Source organism: Talpa occidentalis, unplaced genomic scaffold (genome assembly GCF_014898055.3).
Source record: "Talpa occidentalis isolate TD23 unplaced genomic scaffold, MPIMG_talOcc4v2.1 talOcc4.14, whole genome shotgun sequence".
Taxonomy (NCBI): Eukaryota; Metazoa; Chordata; class Mammalia; order Eulipotyphla; family Talpidae; genus Talpa; species Talpa occidentalis.
The window spans coordinates 86,886,407-86,913,502 of NW_023601433.1; the positions used below are offsets into that span (position 1 = coordinate 86,886,407).

A 27,096-nucleotide genomic window follows, 5' to 3' on the forward strand; every position below is an offset into this window, starting at 1 on the left:
GCAAGTCTAAGAAGCTTGGGTGTGAGAGCCGGGAGCTTAGTGACCCAAGAGCCCCCAAAGCGCTTGACTCGAATTTACAGTTTAGCAGTTTAGAGAGTCATTATACGGTTGCCTCCCCAATGAGCCCCCCAGCTTCAACCCCTCCAAACAGGAGGCAAAACAAGCCAGCTGGGATTTCAGCCGATACTGAGCAGCCCCTTGCTCAGCCGTGACGGCGACGGAGAAGAAAGCACAAACTTGATGCTGCCTCTGGTTTGCTCTTGGGTAGTAGTTTGTAGTTAAAGCCTGTGTCCTGACCTTTTAAAAAGCAGGCAGTGCGGACACCAGCCCTTTCTATCAATATCATCATCCAGAAGCAAATGGCTCCTTAATTTGATCAGGATCTCTTATTATCAAATCAGTGCCTAGCCGGAGCCTGGCTGAAAACAGGAGCAGAACATTATCAGGCTGCCCAGGAAGCCGGCGGGAGTAATTGCTCCCTCAGAGAACGGCCCGTCGAAGAGCCCCCATGTCCCGGGAAGGAGGATGACCGGGATTTACACCCTCGTCCCACAAGAAGCAATAGATGAAAATGAGGTTATTCAAAGAGGCTGTTCCCTTGAAATCCTATCCTTCAAATGGCCTCTCACAGCAGGTGCACGTGGTCAGCCTTTGCAGCCTCCAGTCACCACCTAATCTGGAGACAGTTTATCTGAGCAACTGAGTAACTGAACCTGAGAAATGTGGCTCGAAGTTCACATGCATTCATCTAGAAAACTATGAGACGTTTTACGTGACTCTCTTCAATTTTTGACTGACAAAAAGGCACCCTCTTTCTCATAACACCATCTGACTGGGGCATCAGCTCGAGTGTCTCAATCTCCTACACACTTAGGGTCTGCGTGCTGCCGGCACTGCCGCCGCAGCTCTCACAGCCCCTCTTCCTGCCTGCTGTGGACACTCAGCTAATTCTTTTTATGTAGTTCTTGAATTCAACTCTCCTGAAGACGCTTCCTTCTAGTGACAGGCTGAGCTTTAATATACATCTGAGAACAAGACAGACCAGCACAATCCATTTCCAGGGAGAGCAGAGCTAGAACGGACTAGAACTCTCACGGAGACCTTCACTTCCCAGTTCTCTCCAAGGATTAAATGTGTTTTAAATCCTCCCTTGAATCCATTACCCTCTTGTTCCACAGTTAAAGTTCAAGTGTTTCTCTGTTGGCTAAAATCCAAAAGTTTATAATAAGACACAAAACAGAGCCTATGTAGGTTTTTTTAAATCTACGTAGACTTCTTTGTTGTGGGGCCGCTGGGGTAGCAGAACTGTCTACCCACCTAGACAAAAGTCCAGACATGATGTAAACAATCCACCCCCTCCAAGGATGAATGTACCATTCACATAGCGCCTCTCAGTAAGGGCCTCCTCCTCGGAGACAAAGACTGCTTCAAGTATTAGGTGAACTGACACAAAGGCGTATAATACATAATTATCCACCACTTTCTATTTTCATACAAATGAAGCAAGTGATGTTTCTAAGTCTTCTGCCGAATGCATTTTCAGGAGCTGAGACCTAACCACGCTCTGAGCAAGCCAGTAGAGTCACGAGTGAATGTGGACACATGAGACACAGCCGAGTGTCTGTTCCCAGGACAAAAACCCCAGCCAAGGAGACCTGACCAGGCTTGAATTGAATCCCATGAGCCAGAAACACTGAGCGAAAGGGGAATTTCATTCTCTAAGGCGGCTGAGGCTGACAACTGTGAGACCTTCCAGGATAAACTAATCTCCCTGGGATAACAAGTATTTGAAAAAGGATTTTCTAAAACAGGACTACTTTTAAGACATTTCCAAATACTGAATGTCAAGGGCGAAGCCATGAGAAGCAAGTCTTTTACATGTTACCTACCTATTCCACCCCTCATTCTTAAGTGTAAAAAAACAGGATTTCCCTTTCACCCGAACATGCAGGTGCTAACAGAATTTCACTGCAAAGTGAGGAGTATATGTGGGTGCTTACTAATTATCAACAGACCTGGGGAGGGACACTGACACCTGGGAAGGGACACTAACCGCCAGCCTCAGCGGGAGACTTGGGTAAGGCCTGCGAAGGAATCACTTTGGCCCCTTTCTTGGAGTAGGAAGGGACAGGGAACAAGTGAGGATTGCCAACTTCACCAAACCTCCCCCTCTTTGTCACAGCCTGGACGTCCCCTGTGGGAGCAGTGGCATGTGGCTGCTGGATCACTAATGTGCTGTACCAGGGCAGGCCAATCTCGCCTGACCAGGACTGCACAGAAGTGTCTTTAGGCGAAACAAAGGCAACACAGACAGAAGCACATGCTGCAGTCACCAGGGAGACAGCTGTAAGGTGCTGAAGGTGCAAGTGGCCACAGCTCACAGAGGGACCAGGAGGATGTTGGGGCCCACGATGGGCAAAAACCCAAACCTCATTGGTGGCATCTCCCAATGAAATGTCTTGGGGTTCCTAGGAAGAGTCACCGGGTGGTTACACTGCGAGAAAAGGTGCTCCCCAATGAATATAGTCCTTGATGTAAGAAGCCCTGGACAAGCGGGGGACCCACACAGATTTAGCATATCAGAGAGAGGATGAACTTTGTTTTGGGGAAAGAAGGTCCCCAATCCTCCTGCTTTATAGAAGCAGATGAATCAAAAGCAGAAGTCAGGCTGTCCTTGCAGAGATTAGTGGGGGAGTAAGAAGCCAGCAGAGGTGCCAGGCGCCGCGCTGCAGAGAGAATGCACTCTGGCCCCTGCATGAAACGCAGCACTGCTTACTAGGGTGAGGGCTTGCCCTTTTATCTTCCTTGTTACCCCCAGTGCCTGCTTGCCATCCCATCATGCTTAGCAAGATTCCAGAGGTCTCTAATGAAAACCCTGAGTTTAGGATATTAGAAATTGGTGTTTCTTTTACTCACATTGATTCTCTTCTATTCATTTCCCTCTAGGAAATTAGGAACATAAAAGAGAAGCAGAAAGGAGGAAACAGTATAATTTAAGATGCTGACCCCAACGGAAACTCTGTCCTCTTGTTATTCCTCTACGGGGCTTCCTATCTCCCCTTCAAGGGGCAGCTGATGATGCAGTTCATTTGTTAAGTCTCTTGAACAGTCTAGAAAGGTTTTTCCATTAGAGACTCGATCCAGCTGGCCCCATTCATCAGTTTAGTGGTGGCGATCACATACTCTGTGCCTCCGTCTTCCAGCTGGGAGAGAAATCGCAGAGCGGCAATTTCAGCAAAGGTGACACCCCCGAGGAAAAATATCAGTGTGACTCTGTTTTCTCCCGGTTGCCCTAAAATGTAAACAGTTCAGACTTAAGAATTCTTATTACTGATGCTTTTTTCCCCACCCCTTAAAAAACTGCATTATGGGGCGGAGAGGGGAAGCTTACTGTGTCTTGGGGGGGAAGTCGAATGTGTCTTGGTCCAGACAGCACATCTAACACTCAGGACACAATTTTGACCTCAATGTTTTTTCTAACTACTGAGATCCTCAACTGAGAGGCCAAAAGCTGCTACTCCCGAGGGCACCATGGCTCTAGATTAAGACAGCAGCTAACGTGGACTCTGATGCCTACTACTTGACAACTGTGTTTACAAAGCAACTGCCTAAGACGCCAGCGCCACCCATTGGCACCACCGTGTTGCGTGGCTGTGGACCTACGTTTCTTCTGCAGCCCTGTGGGCAGCGGCTGCCGCTCCTCGAAGTGGGGCCCTGGAAGGATGCGCAGAACTTCCTCGATGCTCCGCCAGCCGGGCCGGGAGAGCAGCTGGGCCAGCCGCACACTGAGTGGGGCGTAGCCACTGTACACGTAGGAGATGTCCGTGGGATTCTGTTCAATGAAGGAAAAGATGCCTTAGAGCCACCTAACAGGCCTTTTGGATGATCCAGAACCATCCATCTGCTCCAGCCCTGCTGGCAGTGCTGTATGCTTCTCTCCAGAGGAGAACGGTCCAAACACAAAGATACTGTGCACACAGCACCCTCTTATCCCTTCTCCACTTCCTGCAGTTTCCATGACTTTGCCAGGAGTGAATTTGGGGTTTGGCCGGTGGAGGCACCACTCTGCAGAGAGGGCAGCAGTGTGCGCTCAGGGTTCGCACTGCCCTGGCCACCATCCTCTCTCCATGGAGCAGGTGGGAGGCGGCTAGGTCCCTCAACCAGAGGCCTCTCCAGACAGCTCTTCTCCAGGTCCTAGAACAGGTTTCTGGAACAGCGCTCCCTCCTTGTCCTTAAGCCCAGGCTGGCAAGGGCCGCTCGAGGGTCCCTACCCCGCCTGCATCATTATCAAACTCTCCTCCAACTTCCAGTGAGAGCCCTTCTGCTTCCCCAGGGCTCTGGAGGCCTCGCTCATGAGGGCACTACTTTTTAAAAAAACACTAGAAAGCAGCTTTCAGACCAGGCAGTCAGCCTCTGGCCAGCAGCTAAGCAGGCTGGAGGTGCTGGGGTGTGTCTTACTTGTTCATTGACATCGTCCATCCAGAGGCGTAAGGTTTTCCGGATTGTGGGGTAGTTGTTCCTGCCCCCTGTCTGTGGCCTCAGGAGGCCAGCCTTCTCCAGGTTGTGCAACGTCAGGATGTGCTCATAGCCATATGTCTGCAAGAGAGGTCATTGGGCCTTGATGTCAGCTCAGGAAAAGGATTTCTGTGACTTTCAAAAAAAAAGCACTTCCAGTAAATTGACTGCTCTGTTCTTCGGGGCACGTGATACAAGTGCGGGCAACAGGCAGGGCAGGTGGAGAAAGGCCTCCACAGCGCTCGCCGTCAGTTACCCTGCTGGTGGCTACAGAGCAAGATGCAAAATGTTTCCTTTAAAGTCAGGATTTATGGACCCAACATAAATAGGCATCAAATGAGTTTATTTTTATATATGGGGTACACTTAGCTATTGAAGAAAAAGAATGTGGCAGACCTATATATCCTGATAAAAATATCTTCTGAATATATTCCCAAGGGCAAAAATGTACTAACAGAATACTAGCTACAGTAGGATTTTACTTCTATTTTTTAAATGTAGAACATAACAATGGCCAACACAAGTCACAGTTTCCACAAGGTGGGGGGGAGCACTGTATTTGTTCTATGTACCATAACCCAATCATCTTTATACTAACCCCCCAAGGTTATACTCTCCATTCTACAGAGAAGCTGACATAACTTGCCCAAGGTCACACAGCTAAGGAATAACAGGGCTGGGCCCTGGATATAGTCAGCCTTGCCCCAAAGTCCATGTATGCAAACAATCTGCTTATAATCGTCAGAGTCTCGAAGGAGGCAGATCAAACCACTGACATTGGTCCTCTGGGAAGGGGCGTAGGGGGGGATCGGGGATGAGAATTGTTATGTGTGTGGTTAAAAGACACAAAAATAACATGTAGTGAGCATTTAGTTTTAACAATAATGTACTTAACTGTGACTGTTAACAGCAAATACTGCCTGAGGCGTTTCAAGCAGAGGAGAGAATTTTTTAAATAACAGTGGGTTTTGCACTATCATAAAGTAACACAGCCTTAACTGAAGGAAGTGGGCTGGGGAACTGCGAGTCTGTGAAGAGTTCCCTTCTGCCAGCAGCACTGTCTGGGCCTGGACCCGGATCCAGGAGCCTGGTTTGGGGCTGGCTCTGCCACTTCCTAGCATAGTGACCTTGGGCAAGTCACACAAGCAAGGCTCAGCTTCTCACCAAAAAAGAAAAAAAAAAAGGTGGGGGGGAAGATAAGCATGTCTAACTCACGGAAGGATTAAACAAATGAACTCTCATAAAGCTCTGCCAACAGAGCCTGGCGAGCAGTGAATGCTCAAGAAGCTCCATCACGCACACACAGTCAACACCAGCCCGCACCCAGGACAAGCGCTCCAGGGGTGAAAATATCTAAATCACAGTGCAAAGAAGCAAAATTCCAAAATAGCAGCTTTGGAAATTTTTTTTTTCAAAGATGTTTTCTCTCCTGGCAAATGAGTAAAGATTCACGGACCTGGAGAATTTCCCTTTTGTAATAATCCAAAACCTTCTGTTTGAGTCCGCTGTTGCACACGGACTGCAGGCAAACGAGTCTCAGCACCTTGATCAGCGGGTGCTTCTGGGCAATGCAGTCCTCAATGTAACCGTTGACCTAGAAACAGAGCAGAACCATCACACTGGCTTGGGGACTGCATGGAGGAGATGTGAGGGTGAACGGCTCCTTCAATTCTTCCCTCATTCTTTAGCCCCTCTCCGGAGGATCCTGTCCCACCCGACAGGCACCGAGTGCTGAGAAGCAGAGGCCAAGGGCCTGTCTGAACACACCTGCCTCTGTGGCAGCCTCCCGGGCTGCCTCATGTCTGGGGCCCGTGTGGCCCAGTCTACATCAGCAGCCACAGTCATTTCTCAGTGTAAAGTAACTGGAAGTTTTTTAGGAGATGGGAATTTCCATAAATTGAATAATGTGAAATTTATTAGTGGAGATGGCTATTTTAAAGGAATTATATGACTTATTTCCTCAGAGGGCAAATATTCTACTTTATCTATGGCAACACTTAAAGATCTTTAACTTCGGGGGCTGTATTCCTCTCTCCTGGGTGCCCTGCACAGGGGAATGTCCAATATGTTACTTGATAAAACCTGCACTTTCACATTTTGCATTAAGGACAGTGAGGAAAGGCTTGGGAATCAAATCAACTGCTTTTCTAGCTATAATCTTACGATGTTTGCGAAACTGTCAGTTACCTGTTAGGAGAGTTTCATGTTCACATACCTTCTCTGTGTCCACGCCAGTCATAAACTCCTGCTCCACTGTTAATTTATCAAAGAAGTCTTCAGAAGCTAAAATATAATGAGCACAGTGGCAACTTAGAAACAAAATAAATGCTCATCTACTTGAGTGTTTTCACCTTCAGAGCACAACTATGAAAAAAGCCAGTGTTCATTCAGGGCGCTTAAAATTCTTTTCTGAGAACAATGGGAAACCCCATATGCCCCTGTGCCCCTAAAATACATCGAGACACAGCTGGCTACTGCACGCCTTGGCTCCCCTAAGGACGCCAACACAGACCTCAAGAATCAATGAAAACTGATTTCCAAGGATATGTCATCCTTATCAACCAGTTCTCATGGACTTCCCAGTCTATTAACATGAAAACCAGGGATGGACTTTTCTAGCAATGCTTACCTGAAAATCAAAGTATCCTTCCTGACACTGGCACCAACCTCTCACCTGGGTTTTAATGAGTAAGCTTGTCTTTGGTTTAATATACAATTTCTGAGCTCTTTCAAAATACTCCATGAACGCTCTATGCCAATTCTGCACAAAGTTTTCAAGGGAAAAACAGAAACAGAAATATCCCATCACCCTGATTAAATAACCCTTAACAGGGGGAAACCAGACTGAAATAATCACCCTCCTCCTTCAATGGTGAAAACTTAATGGAAGAATGTTTTCCCCTTATTGATATTCCAAATACCTTATCGGGTGTTTACATATTTTAACGGTGAGGGGGGTAAATGAGTTAAGTACAAAGGAAACATTTCACGGCATGGACACGCGCTTAGTTAACATCCAGACCATAAACTCTCAACAAGAGCACATTTTCCCCAGCAGCCGCCGGTGCAGGGAAGGCGAGCCCAGGGGAGCGCGGATGGCAGGCCTGAGGTACTCACCGGTCACGTCCCTGATCAGCTCCGCGATAGAGGTGTGGTTTGCCAGGGAGCCCCTGGCTGCCTGCATGTGGGGTAACTGGGAAACGAACTGCTTGATCTCCCCGACCGTCTTGGCGTTGTGCCTTTCCTGAAACGAGAGCCCAGAGCCTCTCAGCTGGGAGAGGGGATCTTTCGGGTATTTTTTGATAGACAGTGTGCAGAGGACAAGCCCCGAAGAATTTTTATTTAACTTACCGATTCTCATTTTTGCTTATTATAAATGTGTCAGCGCATTCCCCGTGTCCCTGACTCTGGGGTTACACCTTCCCGCCTCCATCGGTGCATAAGCCCCACTCTCCCCCCACAACCCCTCATGCCAATGCCCTTCCTTCTGCTGTCCCCCCACCGCCCATTACTTCCGGTAAACAGTTTTTTCACTATGTCTAAGATCTGCTTTAGCTGAGCTTTGCCAGTCGTGGTTTTTTTGGTTATTTATATTCCACAGATAAGTGAAACGCTCACATCTGCCTTTCCCTTCCTGACTTCACTGAGCACCATCACCGAGGCCCATCTACTTTGTCCCCAAAGGCACTAGTTGATCGTTTTTTAAACAACTGACTAGTATTCCATGGAGGAATTCTTTAATTTTGTTGTTTGTGTAATTTTTTTTTTAAACATTTTTTTTTATAGAGGCATGTTTATTTATTTATTTATTTGTTTGTTTGTTTGTTTTGTTTATACACGCACTGGGTACAGTCAGAAGCGCGGGAGGGTGAGGGAATTCACCAGAGCCAGAGCGGGGACCAGAACAGGCAGAAGGACTGAAGTACACTGCTGAGGGGAGCAGCGGGCGGCAGGAGAGGTCTGCGCGCCATGTGGGACCCTCCTCCGGTGGCCGGGGAGCAGCCGGGGATCGAACCGGCGCCGCAGAGGTCGCGGGCAGCTTCGCAACCCAGCGCTCAACTGCTACGCCACTGGGGAGGCCCTGTTTGTGTAATTTTTTATCCATGGAGCAACTTTTTTTTTTTTTTTGTTATTAAATAATAAATTTTATTTTTATATTCCCCCATACAACTGCACATGCCCCATTCTGACCCCAATCCCTCCCCTCCCGGCCCCCACCCCCCAAAAAGTGTCTCTGGTTCATAGTTTTTTGTTGATTTTGATTTTCACTTTCTTATAGTTATTCATTTTCCTGATCCCTTATTTAAGTTTTCTAGATTCCTGCTATGAGTGAGACCATCCGGTATTTTTCTTTTTCTTTTTGGCTTATTTCACTGAGCATGATCCCTTCCAGCACCATCCATGTTGCTGCAAATTGCATGTGTTTATCTTTTTTGAATGCTGAGTAATATTCCATGGTATATATGTACCACATCTTCTTGATCCAGTCATCTATTTTTGGGCATTTGGGCTGTTTCCAAAGCTTAGCTATTGTAAATAGTGCTGCTATAAACATAGGGGTGCAGGTGTTCTTTGGAATTGATGTTTCTGTGTCCTTTGGGTAAATACCTAGGAGTGGAATTGCTGGATCATATGGAAGCTCTATGTGTAGTAGGTCCAGAAATCTCCACACAGCTCTCCACAGTGGTTGGACCAGTTTGCACTCCCACCAGCAGTGCAGGAGAGTTCCTTTTTCTCCACACCCTCGCCAACATTTGTTGTTGCTAGTTTTTTTAATATGTGCCATTCTCACTGGTGTAAGATGGTATCTCATGGTAGTTTTGATTTGCATTTCCCTGATGACAAGTGATGTTGAACATTTTTTCATATGTCTGTTGGCCATTTGCATTTCCTCTTCAGAGAAGTTTCTTTTTAGCTCTTCTGCCCATTTTTGGACTGGGTTATTTTCTTTGTTGTTGTTGAGTTTCATCAGCTCTTTGCAGATTTTTGTGATCAGTCCTTTATCATTAGTGTTGGGTGCAAAAATGTTCTCCCAGTTGGTGGGGTTTCTCTTTGTTTTTGTTATTGTCTCTTTTGCTGTGCAGAAGCTCTTTAATTTGATGTAGTCCCAGCTGTTTATCTTTGCCTTCACTATCACTGCTTTGGGTGATGTGTCTGTAAAGATGTCTTTGATGTGCAAATCACGTAGTGTTTCACCTATATTTCCTTCTATGTATTTTATGGTTTCAGGTCTTATGTCTAGTTCTTTAATCATGGAGCAACTTTTTAATTGTTTATTTTTATTGTGGAAACATCAGTTTATAACCCTGTCTTATCCATGAGGGGTGTAGGTGCTCCCTCTTTGTTACCACAGCATGCCCACCACCCAAACCCCCACAATCCTTACCTAGTCCACTGGGTCCCCTCCCCCTCACTCTCCACCCCCCACGGGTCTCAGTTCTACAGTCTGATTTCTGCGGCTTGTTTTGACTTAGTTTTATCTGTTCCTAAGATACTTTAAGTGCTCTGTTCTATGTACTGCTCAGAGGATGTTTAATTTAAATTAATGCACTAGAAAGACAGACTACAAGTGAGTCGGGCCACACCCAGCTTCAACACAGCAGAAAAGCAGACCAGGGGCCTGGTCACGCCACAGCAGCCCTCTCCTCCCGGGCACCAGCTCACACTGTGACCAGCATCCCAGGGCACAGAGTGTCTGCAGGGTCAGCATTAAGAAAATCCAATTTTCTGAGTAAAAGACTAGCAAGAAAACATTATGTAAGAAGGGAACATAAACAGGGCCATATTTTCTCTCTAATACAAAAAATCCCTTGTTCTCCACTGAACCCCAAGTGAAGGGAACTCTGCTTAGTGATCAGAAACTTTCCTTTGCAACATTTGATCATTTAGACCAAAACTAACTCTAGAAATACGGAACTGAGAAAGAGCAGCCCTGAGAAAGAGAAAACCTGGACATACATCCTCAGCGAAAGAGCAGTTTCCAGAAATTCTCTCAATCTGTTTCCAAAGGCTAAATATTCAGAGTTTATCATTTTACTGAATTCCATGTTTCAAAGATGAGCTTAACCAAACACAAGCCAGTGCCCGGGCAAGAGGAGGCAGGAAAGTGATGATGAAGCCGCGGACTTAAACGCTCTGGGCTGCAGGGACCTCACTCTCATTATCACCAGCCCTCTCTGGGGGCCCCCGCCAGCGGCCTACTGGCTGCACTTGGAGCTTGCACGCAAGCGCTGCCCCATTCCAGCAGGTCTTTACTATTTATAGCGCAGCTGGTCTCTCTTAAATGAAGCAGAAAATAACTTAAAAGGGAAAACAAATGTTTATGATAAAAGCTTGCAAACTGCAAGCAGTATCCCCTCCCAAAAAAGGGGGGGGATAAGAACTTAACAGAACCCCTTTTCTCACAGGCCTGGGGAAAAGGTAAAAAGGAACCCTGGGGTCCCCAAGAGCTGAACCTGCAGTTTCCCGGGATCAGAGAGGGGCAAACTCCGAAGCCCAGTTCATGGCCTGGCAAGGCTCTTGCTCTGCTCGCACTGCGAACAATCTAGCCCAGGCTGGGGCGGCGGGCAGATAACCAAGACGCTCACCTCGAAGGCTGCAGAGATCACTTTTGCCTTCTTGCTGAGCACCGAGCCCACCGCATTGAAGTTTTTATCCCGAATCTCAGCGTAGAGCTCCTCTGCGGAATTTAGCTGAAGCTTCTTGGCTTCTGTGGGAAGATCCTTACCCCCTTCGCCCTGCTTCTTAGGTGCAAACTTCTCGGGAGGTAACTTCACGTAACCTGAATGGCAACAGAAGGGAGGGAGCGCCTGCTGCATCTGATGGCAGAGCGAGTCAGTGGCCAGGCACAGACAGCACTTTCCACCTCATGGGAGAGCAGAAGACAAAGGGCAGACAGCCCACCCAAGTCTTGATTTTTCCGTGATCAAAGAACAGGGAGTGGTGATTCTTTTTTTCTTTTTTTTAAGATTTATTTTATCCATTCATGCATACAAGAACTGGGGCACAGGACAGAGGCACAGTGGGTAAGAGGACTCACCAGAGACAGAGTGGGGAGTAGAACAGGCAAACCTACTGAGATACACCGCTGAGGGGAGCAGCAGGCAAGATAGGAGTGGTCTGCTGTGCCATGGAGGTCAGCTCCCTGGCCAGGGAGGGAAGCCTCATCCAAGTGGCTGGCGATAGCTGACAGTGTTGAGACTTTAACCCCTGCACCACCAGAGAGGCCCAGTGATTCTTAACTATTAATATCCTGGTCCTAATGTCCCTGGGGTCCTATCTAAGTCACTACAGCCATGTCCAGTTCCCATACTTATTCAGTGATTGAGTCACTTCAATCAAAAACATTAACAGGGATCCCCTGCCCTCTGTGTACTTAGTTGTCCAGACTGTAGGTCACATCATTAATGGAGTATGCAGTTTAGTGGGTTGGTTGCAACTAGCATTAAACAAAAACAACTAAGACAGAATACAACAGAATGGAAAATGCCAGAACATATGACAGGAAGGAGGTAAAGTTGTTTTTGTTTTTTTTCCCCAAAGGAAACTTTGGTCCCAGGGCTTCCCTGGTGGTGCAAAGGGTTAAGCACCACACTATGAAGCAATCCGCAGCCTCTGCAGCACCAGTTCAAGACCCAGCTGGCCAGGGAGCAACCCACATGGGATGGCATACCTCTCCTATCTCGTCTGCTGCTCCCCTCAGCAGTGTATTTCACTCAATCTGCCTGTTCTGCTCCCTGCTCTGTCTCTGGTGAATCCCCTCACATACACACACACCCCCACCGCATCTCTGGCCTATACCCCAGCACTTGTATACATAAATAAATCAATCTTAAAAAAAAAAAAAAAAAGAAACTTTGGTCCCAGTTTACCCACAAATACACATGCATGTATATATATGTCCTGGGGGTCATGATATAAATCTATCTTACTGTAGTCTCATGTCCAAAATGGCCTCAAAGCCACTGCCTGCTTCCAATTTTAGCTCACTCCCAGTTTTTGTGAATAAAGTTTTACTGACACACGGCCCAGTCTCTTTCTGAGTTGTCCATGGCTGCTTTCACATTACAATGGCAGAGGTGAGGAGACCCCAAAGGCACTGTGTGACTTGTGAAAGTCTGTCATAATCCCTTCAGGCTTTTTACAGCACTTGCAGCCCTTCCTAGAATAAGCTTCCAAATTCCTTAGCCCTGGGCCCAATAATTCCCAAGTGGCCTTAACCCACCCTTTACACCTCTGCTCCTAAGGCCAGTGCAGTCACCCTTCCTGGCACCCCCACCCCCCACGGCCTCATGAACTACACGGGAGCTGGTGTCACCCTTTAGCAAAGCAGTGACCCCAAAACCCTGCATTAGAGAATGTGGAGAACGGTAACATGATATATGAAAGAAAATGCTTTCCTAATCATAAAACCCCCAAACAACATCAAATGCCCAATATCAGGGGAGTGACCCTGCAAACAGTGCGGTATGGACTGCAGCGTTTCAGAATGTGGTTAGAATTATGCAGAGCTGGGAAAACGCTCGCGGAGTCAAAAAAAAAAAAAAAAAAAAAAAGGATCAAAACAATCTGCACAAGCTAATTCTATTGTTTGTCACCAAAAATAACTGCACAGAGAAAGATCACAAGGCAACCCCCCAAAATAGTAATATTGGCCGCTGGAAGGCCTGGGCCATTCGGAGCAGGGTAAGGTTCGAGGGATCGTGGTGGATCTACGTTTTCCTTCTTTATTTTCCCATTTTCTCTTAATTCATGTTTGATCTATGAAAATACTTGTTACAAAAAGGCTGTGAGTTTACACAAATTCCTTGTTTTCTCAAAGGAGCCCCACCTCTCACTGTCTTACACACCTACCCCAGGTCAACTCACAGATCACCTCCCTGGGTAACCTCAGAGCTCCCTCGAACCCCCACCCCCCAGAGTTTCCCGGAAGGAAGCACCAGGAGGGCAGCCTTTTCCCCACCACTACCTGGAGCACAGCATTCTCTTGAAATGAGTTCCTCTTCAATGAAAATGGAGTTTTTAAAAAAGTATTTAAAAAAGCCATCTTTTGGAACAAATAATAAAAACATAATAGTCTGCATAATCTCATATTTAAAGACCATGAAGAGTCTGTTTTGTGGAAATAGCTCTTCATGTCTGTCTGTATTTGCTTGGCTGTCCACTTCCCCTGAGTTATTCATTCATTCACTCATTCATTCATTTTTTTTGATTTATTTATTCATGCATACAAGAACGGGGGTACAGGCCAGATGCGCAGGAGGGTGAGAGGATCCACCAGAGACAGAGCAGGGAACAAGTAGACTGATGAAATACACTGCTGAGGGGAGCAGCGGACAAGACAGGAGAGGTCTGCCGCGCCATGGGGAATTCTCGCCGGCCAGGATGGATCAAACCCACACTGCAGAGGCTGCGGACAGCTTCACAGTGCTGCGCTCAACCACCTGCGCCATCAGGGGAGGCCCGAACTCATTCATTCTTGTGGTAAAATACACATAACATAAAATTTACCACATCAACCATTTTACAGTGAACAAATCAGGAGCATTTAGTAGATACAGACCCTGGTACAATCACAGCCAGTATCTGCTTCCAGAATTTTTCATTCCAGAGGAACCCCAGTACCCAACGAGCAGGCGCTCTCATCCCTCTTCCCCTGCCCTGCTGGCCACCTGTTCCCCATCTCTCTGGATTTCAGGCGCACCCTTCTTAATGTCGCTTCCCTCACATGTTCCCTGCTCCCTGTGACGTAACTCGGGACAGCAAAGAGGCCAGAAACCGATACGAAGGAGGGAAGGAGGCCTGGAGCGGGCAGAGGAGTGGCGGGGCCTGTGCTGAGCTGGAAAGGGGCCCCTTAGAGGGGAGACAGGTCTCCCCCAGATGCAAGCTGCTGGGTGTGAATGTGGGCTTGGGTTGTCTTGATTCAGGTATTTTAAAAGATGGGGCATAAATCAGGATGATTATCTCAAATTTCAAATGCTGACAGAAAACACACACCATGGGGGCCAAACCAAACCAGACATGTTCATGACCTCTGACCTTCCCGCCAGCACCCCACCTCCACGTAGATACCACCTCTTCGGAAGTTTCCTGAACCGCAGCTGGGAGCATCTGCTCGCTAACCCTTGGCCTCTCCTCGCAGGGTCAGCCCTGTGACCTGAACCCCTGACCAGCCCTCGTGTGACCAAGCACAGCAGTTTGCTCAGACAGGGCTTTGTTCTGGCACCTGAGAGTCAGTATTGCAGTACTCATGTACTCTGAGTTACATGAAAAGGAAGCACCAGCTGAAAGGATATGTTTCTCGGACCCCCTCCCGGTAAAGGTGGATGTGAGTTTACTCACTGTTCTGAATGCCATAAATTTCATCGATGAGCCCCTCGTAGGTGAGCTGGGTGGCCAGAGGCGTCAATAAATCCACATTTCGATCGAGCAACAACAGGTTATCAAAAACAGGGAAAATTGAATTCTGGCTTCCTGTAAACTCCCTCTTCATCCTGACCATCATATTGGCCACTTGCTGGAAACAAAACAGTGGGTCAGGAGGGGCCCTCCTTCGAATTAGCAGATTTTAAAATTCAGCTAAAAACAGAAAGACGATTCATCAAAAAAGTAAAAGGCAAAACACCGCGGGCACGCAGGACTGCCGAGACTCGGGCAGCTGCTCTCACCCAGCCTTGCCTCTCGGCAGCTCTGCCGGGGCTGCGTGCGCAGTGAAGAGCAAACACTGAACCGCTGCTCCCCGGGGCAAACGGGACAGGGCTGGGGAGCCGGCACGGCCCACGTGCATCAGGAGCATCAGCTGGTGCTTTAGCTCTGCGCTCCGGGGTCTTTGCAAACCACGAAATCACCAACGAGAAGAACAGAAATGCCAACACAGTGGCCCGAGGTAGTCACTGGCCCAGAGGGCTGGCTAAGGGGACACGTTCACTGCAAGAGGCTGAAAGGAGAGGCGGAGCGTCGCTGCGCTTGGCTTTGCTGGAAGCAGCGCAACGGGCTTGTTTCTTTTGTAGCCCTAGGCAGGTGCACAAGACACGGTGTACGCAGACGTGGGGCACAGGTGCATTCCAGCAAGCAGGCACGTTCACAAGCACACATTTCATAAAGGAAGACGGGCCATAAATAGCTTCCTACTCCTCCGCCCCTAAGGCCCCAGGGTCCCCCCACCACCGGGGGCCTCCACATCTCTCACCCTGGCGCACTCTCCTTTCCCAAAGATCTGGGGGATCGTCCCGTACAGAGCTTGCAGGGTCATCAGCCCCTTGGCCGCGTGGTAGAGGCTCGTCTGGTCGCTGTCCAAGTAGCACTCCTGCGAGGAAGGAGGGGGTCAGTGTCTAGGCACGGGCGGCCCAGTGTCCGCCAGTCCAGCACTGGGACTTGGCAGCAGGCTGGATGGTTTCCAAGCATTTCCCACTTTGCCAGGGAACCTGGACTCAAGTTCATTTTACAAAGTTGCTGTCCATCCATCCAGGCCACGAGGTGGAAGCAATTCTCATGGGGCTGAGCCTTCTGGAAGGAAGTGCCCCGCCCTCCAGCTTTCTAGCTTTTAGGCAATCAGTTCTAGAGTGAACCTCTGATTAAAAACGTCTCACAGGGAGGTGGGTTCTCTCACTCACTGTGATGTGTCCACTGGTGGAGGGGCATTTATGGGCTAACACCCGTACACCCACCTTTTCTCTGACCCCCAAAGTCCCACATGACCGCCTGACAGCACACTTGCAGTTTTTAAGATTTATTTTAATTTTTATTTATGCATATAAGAGCTGGGGTGCAGGCTAGAGGTGTGAGAGATGAGAGGATTCACCAGAGACAAAGTGGGGAGCAGAACAGGCGGATCTACTGAAATACACTGCTGAGGGAAGCAGTGGGCGAAACAGGAGAGGTCTGCTGTGCCATGTGGGTCAGCATCCCGGCCGAGGACTGAACTCAGGCTGCAGTGAATGGCAATAGCTTGACAGTGCTGAGATTTTAACCCCTGCGCCACCAGGGAGGTCCCCATTTTGCAGTTTTTACTGAGGTGAGTGTATTTCCATATACACTGATGGCCAATAAGGTCATTACACTTGAGAAATGAAAGGGGTTGCTGAACAATCTTCACAGTATGAACTCATTTTGGAAAATATAGTTTATACTTGATAAAATATGTAAGACGTTTTGTAAAACAGACAAAATTATACTTCTTTTGCATTGAAAAAGGGCAAAAGAAACAAAACAACCCCTGCACCACAGAGCCAGCTGGGAAATGAGGGGCCATATCAGTGAAAGCTCAGGCTCAGACTGCAGTGCCTCGACGTGGGCCACTGGGCCCGGCCACAGACGGCCTCCCAGTGCTGGTGGCCACGCCTGCAGGAGGGAGTATGTTCTACAGCCGAGGGGTCAAGGAGACACAAGTGAAACAATTAATCCCAGCGGTAAGTGCTTAATACATGTCAGCTTTTACTATCTAGAACAGTTTGGCTGTTTTTTTCATTAGTGGTGGGGCAGGGAGGAAGGAGAGCTGTTTCCAGAAAGATACTGCAAGGAGTGTTTGGTCATTACTGAAAGGACTTTCAGATGGTTTTAACATCTCACTGAGAACAGCTCAAAATTAAGACACACTTTGTGGCAAAACTACTTAGAACTCCAAGCTCCCCTGTAGGGTAAGGCTAAAAATCAGGCTTTTCTGCCCTCCCGCCTTCAGGATATGCTTTTTTTTTTTTTTTTTTTTTTTTAATGTATACAAGCACTGGGTACAGTCAGAAGCGCGGGAGGGTGAGAGGATTCACCAGAGCCAGAGCGGGGAGCAGAGCAGGCAGAAGGACCGAAGTACACTGCTGAGGGGAGCAGCGGGCGGCAGGAGAGGTCTGTGCGCCACGTGGGACCCTCGCCCAGTGGCCGGGGATCGAACCGGCGCTGCAGAGGCTGCGGGCAGCTTCACAGCCCAGCGCTCGACCGCGGCACCACCAGGGGGAGGCCCTCCCGCCTTCAGGATAGATGAGGGAACCCTTGATCCTGAATGCAGGCCTGATGGCGGGCACCTGGAGTGGTTACACCTGTGCTAAGACTGTGCTTTTAAGGGCGGTGTCACGGGGACGCCAGAAGAAGCTGAAAGAGAAGAAGCCCAAAGCAGAAGCAGAGAACGCCAGAGAGCCCAGATAGAGTGAAGATTTGCTGGGGGCTGGGAGGACTGCCAGCCTCCCAGCCCCCCAGCACCCCTGCCTGCCACGTACCCGCTGAACCCCAATAAAAACCTGCAAAACCACTGAGGACTCTGACTCCTCCTTTACCCGATCTGCATGGGATCAGAAAACCTGCACTGTGTCCTGTTCCTGACCTTTACAATTGGCGTAAGTTGGCAAGATGATCCATGCAGACGGGTATTGGAGCCTTCCGAAGACTTAGAGGGACTAAGGAGTAACAGTGCTTGCCTGTGACGACGCTGGAGGCGCCATGGCGGCACAGAAGGTGGACACCATCCGGGAGCTGCGGGACGAGACCTCAGCTGGAGGAGGAGACAACCGAGAGGACCAGCCAATGACCCCTGAGTCAGCAAGAATCGTCGGAAGAGAGGACCACGATTCGGAGCTTGCCAGTGCTAATGCAGGGAGAGGCCAATGGACTTTGACTAATGGACTTTGACTAATGGACTTGGACTGATGGACTTGGACTGATGGACTTGGACTGATGGACTTGGACTGACAATCCCGCCAGAAGGTGGAGGACCTTGGCAGGTTATGTTTTTTTTTTTTGAGAATCTGGGGGTGGCCAGTAGGCCTTGGTGGCCAAAAGCAGCCTGTGTATGCCCAGCAGCCAGGCAGAGGAGAAAAGCCAACTGAGAAGGCAAAAGCTGGTGCTGATGCTAAGTTTGGGAAGCCCTGAGCAGCTGTTAAGCAGCCTAAGTATGCTGAAGACCTGTGAGTCTCATAAAATCACCTGTGGGAGATGCCCTGCTCGTTGTCGAGGGAGGGTGAGGAGCTGAGGAACCTGTCCTTGGGGGACGGGTGGGGAACGTGGCTTGGGGTGGAGCCCAAGCCGAATGTAGAGTTTGGATCCCCGACCCATGTGCTTGTGCAGTGGGTTGGCCTGAGTGCAGGGGTCTGCGAGTCGCATGGGTGGCTGTGAAGGCCGAGTGTTGGAGCGACTGCAGACAGAAACCCTGAGGGTTGGCGATTACCCCCACTAGAAGAGAATCGCCAATCCCAGAGCGAGTGCATCCTGTGGGTGGATGCGGTGTGTGGCTTGTAGCCGAGACTACAGCCAGAAAGCCTGACGGCTCCTGGTGTGATATAGTAGATGCCGTGAGTGGTTCCCCTCCCTTGTATGAGCAGTGCCTTCGGCAGCAGATGTGGTGGCTCATCTGCTGGTACCAATAATTGTCTTTTGCACTAGGTTGGGGCCCTGCCTGGACTTATTTGTGTTCTGTTGTATTTTGTTATATTGCGATGTATTTGCTTTTGTGGGCCATGGCTGCATTGTTTGTGTTTGCTAAGAAACAAAGTTGTGTATGTGTGGATTATATGGCAGAAAACCCTGAGGGGGTGGACTGCAGGGTAAGGCTAAAAATCAGGCTTTTCTGCCCTCCCGCCATCAGGATAGATGAGGGAACCCTGTGATCCTGAATGCATGCCTGATGGCGGGCACCTGAAGTGGGTCCACCTGTGCTAAGACCGTGCTTTTAAGGGCAGTGTCACGGGGACGCCAGAAGAAGCCGAAAGAGAAGCCCGAAGCAGAAGCAGAGAGCCCAGATAGAGTGAAGATTTGCTCGGGGCTGGGAGCCCAGCCCCCAGCCCCCCAGCACGCCACGTACCTGCTGAACCCCAATAAAAACCTGCAAAACCACTGAGGACTCTGACTCCTCCTTTACCCGGTCTGCATGGGATCAGAAAACCTGCACTGTGTCCTGTTCCTGACCTTTACACCCCCAAAATTCATATTTTGATTTTAAAAGTTGGATTACTACAGAAATCACCCTTCTGTAATTTGTCTTTTAAAAAAGATCGAAAATAACAGGTACTAAGCTTGGAATATTTTGCTCTGACATAACTGGCAGTGGGGTGATTAACTTGACTGACTCAATCTAGGCTCGAGTGAAGTGTGGCGATTTCCCCCTCCACAAATGAAGGTCTCAATGTATGCAGCATTGTTATCGCGCCCTCAACTGGGCAGAAAAACGCTAGTTCCCACATTCTGTAGGGCTCCAAGATGGAGAGGAGCATAATCATGTCCCCAAAGCACAGAAAGCTCTAGATATGCCTCCTGATGCTAAGAAATGCTGGGTTATGCTCATTGTTTAAAATGACATAAATAAGTAAAATACACTGATTGCACCAGAAATCAGGGAGCTGACCCACATAGCATCGAAGACCTCTCCTGTCTCCCCGCTGCTCTCCCCAGAAGTGCATTTCAGTAGACCCGCCTGTTCTGCATCCCACTCTGTCTCTGGTGAATCCTCTCACCCCCATCCCCACACCTCTGGCCTGCACCCCAGTTCTCCTACGCAAAAATGAATAAATAAAAATCTTAAAAAAAAAAAAAATCCTGGGTGAATTTAACATTAAGTAGAACTCTTGGCTTTACCATCCCCGCAAAATCCTTAATTTCTAAGCAGAATCTTAAGGGAACATATAAAGCCAAGGGCATGAAATTCTCAGTGGAAAGTATTTTTGTTCTTTTCTGCAAATCATTGGTTAAATGAAGGAAATCTCTCCTCTGGGCAGGTTCTGTCAAGCTTTCCTCAGCTGCTACCGATTCACATTAATTACACGATGTAAATTAATTACACGCGGCCACACCATTTGTGAGCTAATAGAAAATACATATTGGTCCCAGCACCAGATCCTGGCACAGGTTTCCGGAAACCTTTGTAAATTCCTACGTGGCTACGCGGTAAAAGTCCCAGGTGCATCTTTTGTTTCAATTCAGGTATCCTGGGTGGGGGCTGGTCCCCGGGAAGAGAAGCTTGGAATGTTTTTTTGTTTTAAAGATTTATGCATACAAGAACTGGGGTACAGGCCAGAGGTGCGGGGGTGAGAAGATTCACCAGAGACAGAGTGGGGAGCAGAACAGGAGGATCTACTGAAATACACTGCTGAGGGGAGCAGCGGGCGGCAGGAGAGGTCTGCGCGCCATGTGGGACCCTCCTCCGGTGGCCGGGGAGCAGCCGGGGATTGAACCAGCACCGCAGAGGCCGCGGGCAGCTTCGCAACCCAGCGCTCAACTGCTGCGCCACCGGGGAGGCCCCATAGGTTGCATCTTAACCCCTTGCACCACCAGGGAGGCCTGAGAAGCTGACAATCTTCAGCCCCATCCCCCACCCTAGAGAGGGGCTGGAAATGGAGTTAATGATCAATCACACCCATGTGAGGAAGCCTCCATAAACCCCAACAGCATGGGGCTTGGAGAGCGCCCAGGCTGGCGAGCATACCCACACTGGGAGAGTGACCCCCACTGGGTATGTGATGCACCCCAACTCTGCAGGAACAGAAGCTGACCTGTCTGTCCCTTGTCACATCCTTTAATAAAATGGTAAATGTCACAAGGTGTGGCCCTGAGTTTTCCGTGAGCCCCATTAGCAAGTTACTGGAATGTGGGAGGTCACTGTGGGAACCTCTGACCTATAACCAGCTCATCAGAAGCACAGGGGTCTGGAGAGTGGCAGGGGACAGGCTTTACCTTTCACTCTCTATCCTTCCTTATGCAAAGAAATGAACCTTATGCAAGGTTTTTGCAAAATGCTTTCAAATTGGTTCTTTAAAGATACATATTCATTAAGAGAAAGATGGCAAATAAAGCAAATACATAAAATCACATTTGCAAAACCCCTATTGGAACTGGAGAACAAAGTCTGCACATTCACAGGAAGGAGCTGGGGTGGGGGCACTGCTGGGACAGCTGGCACGCTGGGAAAATACACTACGTTCCCACTTCCCAGCATATACTACCCTCCTTCCCTGGCCACCCCCCCGCCCCACACACACACTCCCCTCACACTAGATTAAAGACCTGAGTGTGAGAAGCGAAACTTCAAAACTCTGGAAGGAAAATAAAAATTTTCTATTTCGGGATTCATGAAGATTCAAACTGAAAGAAAAAAGTAATACCTCACATCTCCCAATTTCAAAGCTTAGTATAAAGCTACAGTACCCAAGACAGTGACCGGCGAGAAGGCCTGAGCCACTGGTCAGCAGGGCAGAACCGAGACACTAGAAACACATATTTATGGACAACAGGTTCTCAACAAGGGTATCAAGACAACTCAGTGAGGAAACTCGGGTCTTTCAGCAGATGGTGCTGGAACAAGTAGATAAAAACCACCTGCAAAAGAAAGAAGTCAGACTACCTCACATCAGATAAAAATGAACTGAAAATGGGGCAGAGACTTAAATGTGACACTGCGACCGTAAGTCTTTTTGAAGAAAACATAGGGGTAAATTGTGACCTCAGGGGTAGCAATTTCTTAGACTGGACACCAAAAGCATAAGCAATACGAGAAAAGCAAAGGTAAATGGCACCTCATCAAAATGAAAAGATTTTGTACAACAGATGCCACTTGCACTAGGAGAGCAAAGAACCCACAGAAAGGGAGAAAATATTTGCAAATCATATACTGGGTCGGGACTTGAATCCAGAATATCTGGAGAATTCTCACAACTCTTATGATAAAAAGATAAGAACCACAATTTTAAACAAGTGCCGTGGATATGAGTAGACATTTTTAGAGGAAGACAAAGGTGGGCAACAGGTTCATGAAAAGACAATAGACAGCGCTGAGTCATTACAGAAACGCAAATCAAAACCAAATGTGATAATGCTTCACTGTCATAACAGTGGGGAAATTAAAAAAGACAGACGATAGCAAGTGTCGATGACAAGGTGAGCTTGGAACCCTCAGACACTGCTAGTGGGAGTATAAAATGGTAGAGTCGCCTTGGAAAACAGTCAGTTCCTTGAAATGTTAGAGTTTAACCGTATGACCCAGCAATTCTACTTGTAGGTCCATCCAAGAGAAAGGAAAACATCCATCCACACAAAAACATGTATGAATGTCCACAGCATGGTGAGTGCCGCAAAGGGCAAAGTCATCAGTTGTCCCTCATAGAATGAAAAAACAGAACACGGGGGCAGCACTACAATGGAATATTACTTGGCCATAAAAATGAATGAAGCACCAAACCCTGCTATGACATGGGTGAGTCTTAAAAACATCCCACTCAGAAAGAGGCCAGACACAAAAGACCCCCTTTCTATGAGTCCAGGAAATGCCACCCAGTATGGGCAAGTCCACCCAGACTGTAATGACTGCTGGCAGCCAGTGGCTGGGAGGAGGGATAGGGAGTGAACCCTAAAGGGCATGGTCTATTGGGGGATGAGAAAAATGTTCCAAAATTAGATGGTGGTGATAGTTACATGACTGAATAAAACCACTAAATTGCACACTGATGTAATGAGGTAAATTTTATGGTTTGTGATTATCTATCAGTAAAACTATGATTTAAAAATTAACTACTGTATAATGGAAAAGGCCTACATGTTAAAAGATATCTCATCAAGTTTGGGCATCCCTGGTGGCACTGGGGTTTCGTCTCAGAGCTAACAGCTACAGCCAGCCTCTGTGGCATGAGTTCGATCCCTGCCAGGGAGCTGACCCACACGATGCAGAAGACCTCTCCTGTCTCACCCACTGCTCCCCTCAGCAATGATGTGCCTGTTTTGCCTCCCACTCTGGTGAATCCTCTCACCCCCTGCACCTCTGGCCCACACCCCAGTTCTTGTATGCATAAGTAAATAAAAATAAATCTAAAGACAAAAAAGATAACATCAAATTAAAAGATAAAGACTAACCAGGTTGGGAGAAGATACCTGCAACTTTGGTAACCCACAGTGGTTAATTACCACAAAGCATTCTTCAAAAAGAAAAAAAAAAAATGGGCAAAGAAATAAACGAGCCATGTTGAAGAGAAAAACGATACACGTCAGTAAGCCCACACGATGAGCTTCAGCTTCCCAGTAACCACGGAAACACAAGTTTGAACACTGACACTATCACATGTATCCATTTGGCAAAAATTCATCTAACACTAGAAGAGAAAGTGCCAGACTTACTTTGAAAGCACCCTCTGATTCCATGGACAGGAGGTCCCCGTCAAATGGAATGAGGTCAAGGCTGTACTCCTCTCTGTGAATGAAGGATCCCAAAACGCCCAGGTCCTTCAGTCGCTGTTCGCACAACAAGCTCCGTCGTGGCACAAACAAAATGTGGAAATCTCTTGCTGGGCCACGTCGATCTTCACTGCAAAAGAGGGGCCACTTGCTGGGTTATGGGGTCCTGCAAGCCACAGATGGATTGCTCAATTTATTCCCAGAGCCCAGCCCACTGCCTGGCACACAGCAGGCACTAAATAAAAGCTGGTTAGATAAACATACCGACTTCCAGACCCAAATAAGCTCTGTTACTGTCTTTTTTTCTTCCCCTGATAGGAAAGCAGTCAGTATTTTGTGGTGCATTTTCTAGGTTTCTCTGCAGCCATTTATGAAGCATTAAAAGCTTTGGGTTTACTAAAACAGGATGTCTGTGTCTATCTGAAAATAGTTCTTTAACTAGATCAATGCAGTGACACAAAGTCCTCTATGAAAACAAAAGCTCACCTCCACCTCTAGTTTCCTTGACAGTGGACTCCCCCAACAGGCTTTTAAGCTTTTAGGGGTGACATCGATCAACGTCCCAAGGAGTGCAGCGCCTGGAGCACTTCCTCTATGGACTGAAGCTGTATTAAATTTTAATCAGCTTTTATTTATTTTGCTTACAAAATTCCAGCACACTATAATCAATACACTGAAAAATAAGCAGCAGAGGTTTTTTTTTTCTCTCTGCTGTTATTGATGCAGGGCTAAACTTTTAACTATCCTAAAAGAATGGGTTACATGACGACTCCCCCCTTTCAAGCTGTTTGAAGATCTTCACAAATTCCCCATTCTCTTGCCCCCGTCTTCCAAAGGCCACCTTCCAACAGGCTGGGAGAGAAGGCATTGCAGTAAGGAGCTCAGAACGTTAAACCTTTAGACAGCCCAACCGCATTTGGACCAACCATAAGCTCTGAGAGATACCTGAGCACATTTTCAGCAATTATATCCATCAATTCTAGCCTGGGTCTGACAAAAAAAATAATGTTCTTGACATCAGCTGCTGGCAAACGACTTCCTTTAAGTGTGAACATTTTTTCCACTTCATGTTCCTAGGGAAACACACAAAAGGTTAACAAAGCCCCTAAAACTTATCTATCCCATATAGGTCTCCTGCCAGCACCAGTCCAGTAACATGACCACTCTCAGACAACCTAAGTTCCCAGTCGAATAAATCCACATTAGTAACTTAGCATCAATTTAGATTCCCCAACACCAGGTGTGTATGGGGCAGTTTTAGTATGAGGCCACTGCTACTGCATCAGAATTGAAAAGGCTCTCACACAACGAGTTACCATAGACACACGCCAGCAATTCCCCTGGAATGAGATGAATGCAGAATCACCTGCCAAAGGACCGGCGTATACAAAATGCTATCATGTGCGCTAATAGTATGTTTATAAACATCAGACAGTTTTGCAAGGCCATTGCTCAAGAGGAAATGCAAAACCCTGTTATCGCTGAAGTACAGAATTATTATTCCCTGAACAAAGCCTGGGTAGCTTATTTACCTTCAGTAGAGAATACTGTGCGATCAGGCCAAATGGTCCTGTGAGGTACTCATCCCAAACTATCGCCTACAGAGGGGAGAGACATTTCCATTTAACAGCTGATAATACACATTTCAACAATAGCAACAGAAATCAGAAGGTGTACATAGGAGGGATACTGGCTTCAAACTCTGAATTAAGAAATTTTTTGTATTGATTTTGATTGCATTCATATCCTATGGGTCTAAAGAAAAATAGCATCAAGGGCAAGTGATGAAGGTGAGGAACTACAATTTGCTGTGTAACTGTGTCATGGTGTGATAACACTGAACCATAAGGAAATTGCCAATGGCAATCATCAACCTAGTATCGCATATGTAAGTTTCATATAATCCAATTCTTAAAATGAAAATCTCTTAGACAGCTATCACATCTCCTATTTTGACAGAAGAAAGTTTTAAAGTAACAGTCCAAGACCATACAGGGGAATGTGGGTGTTACTTGCGGAGTAAGGAGTCAGGACTCCAGCCCTAGACTTAAATGACAGTTGCTCTGGGCCCCATGAACATTTCCACTGCTAACCTCCAACTCCTTTCTTTTTCTTTCCTTTTTTAGTGGAAATTTTTAGAGTTAACTGCTGATTAACATTCATTTGTAGGAGAGATTACAGAGAGCCATTGTACATTTGTTCCCCCACGGCACCATTTTCCAAAAAACCATATAGGACAGTGTTAGACCCAGCATCTTGAATGGATGCAATCTATGATCTTTAGAGTTCAGCATCATTTCCTGAGTTTGAACTGGGCACCTAGATCACTTGCTTATCTTTTTTCACAGGCTGCTGGCACCCACTCTATATCTTAGGGTTCTATTCTTTCTAAGACTTATCCCTGAATTTTCCCAGTGCTCCTTTTTCTCTTCAGAGTTGTACTGCTAGTAACTTAGGGGGGCTGATAAATCCTAAGGGAAGCGGGGAGAGGTACCACCACTCAAAAGAAATCCTAAAAAATCCCTGACCTATAGTTTCTGACCACATGGTGGGCTGGTTGACAGGTGACACAATTCTACCTCAGGAAGGTTAAGTGAAACCCTCCAATAATAAGAACTCTCAGAATCCGTGTGAAGTTGAAAGATGTCGGTGCTTCAGACTTTTGAAAGTGCGACACGAATGATCACTGTAATGAACAGTGGACCATCTACATCCGTGGGCCTGGACCATCTACATCCGTGGGCCGGGATCTCGCCATGCCTCTCGGCGTCTCGGGGGGGCACCTGATCTGCCCCTCTGAGGATGAAGAGCATCTGGCACACACAGGCTCAAGGGATGTCACGGTGGCCTTTTCTGCTGCCACAGACGGCAGGCGGGCCCGGGACTGTGTGCCCCAAGCGCCCCACCTCCCGGCTCCCGCCTGCTCGGCTCTTTGAAAACTCGTGGGGACCTCGTACCCGGGGGTGCAAGCGGTCAGGACCGGACTAGGCCGGGACGGGGGTGTCGCCGCAAACTGCCCCTCACCTTGCTCCCCGCGCACTTGTCCAGGAACTCGCGCAGCTCGCGGCGCACCGCCTCGCGCAGCACGTTCAGGTTCACTCGCCCGTAAGACAGGTGCGCGGCCATCTTGCCCGGCCGCCCCTTTTTGCCCCCAACCTAAACGCGTCCGCTCGCCCCGGCGCGAGGCCCAGGGACGAAGTCACGTGAGAGCGCGTCCACGTGACGCGGGGCGCCAACCCGGAAGCCGGGCTCAGCTGGCGTCGCAGCGCTCTCTTCCGGCGGGGCCGCGCCCGGCTCCGCCCGCTGGTTCCGTGGCCGCCGCACCCTCCGCGCCAGCGGGCCCGCGGGTTCCCGGCCCTCCCCGCCGAGGGCTGAGGCCAAAGACCCCGCCTGGAGCTCCCTGGCTCCGATTAAAAGATCTCCACATCTTTCTTTCTACAAACTTTT

At 48.1% G+C, this 27,096-nt stretch overlaps 1 protein-coding gene across 1 annotated transcript; it reads right to left on the reverse strand.

The window, feature by feature from the left end:
• Window positions 1-602: 602 nt before the first annotated feature.
• VPS33A (VPS33A core subunit of CORVET and HOPS complexes) lies at window positions 603-26,856 on the reverse strand. Its single transcript, XM_037511241.2, has 13 exons — window positions 26,674-26,856; window positions 25,182-25,247; window positions 24,595-24,722; window positions 23,593-23,779; window positions 15,704-15,820; window positions 14,857-15,031; window positions 11,103-11,296; window positions 7,633-7,759; window positions 6,731-6,798; window positions 5,972-6,109; window positions 4,459-4,596; window positions 3,664-3,832; window positions 603-3,292 (listed from the first exon to the last, which is right to left on the reverse strand). Exons 1-13 carry the CDS (start codon window positions 26,773-26,775, stop codon window positions 3,111-3,113), a joined length of 1,791 nt encoding a protein of 596 aa, XP_037367138.1. The 5' UTR covers window positions 26,776-26,856; the 3' UTR covers window positions 603-3,110.
• Window positions 26,857-27,096: the final 240 nt, after the last annotated feature.

Coding starts and splice junctions, on each gene's coding strand:
- VPS33A (XM_037511241.2), bottom strand. CDS start 26,775: ATGGCCGCGCACCTGTCTTACGGGCGAGTGAACCTGAACGTGCTGCGC. Junction 25,248..26,673: donor ACAAGTGCGCGGGGAGCAAG/GTGAGGGGCAGT, acceptor TCCCCTCTGTAG/GCGATAGTTTGGGATGAGTA. Junction 11,297..14,856: donor AATTTATGGCATTCAGAACA/GTGAGTAAACTC, acceptor GTTGCCATTCAG/GTTACGTGAAGTTACCTCCC.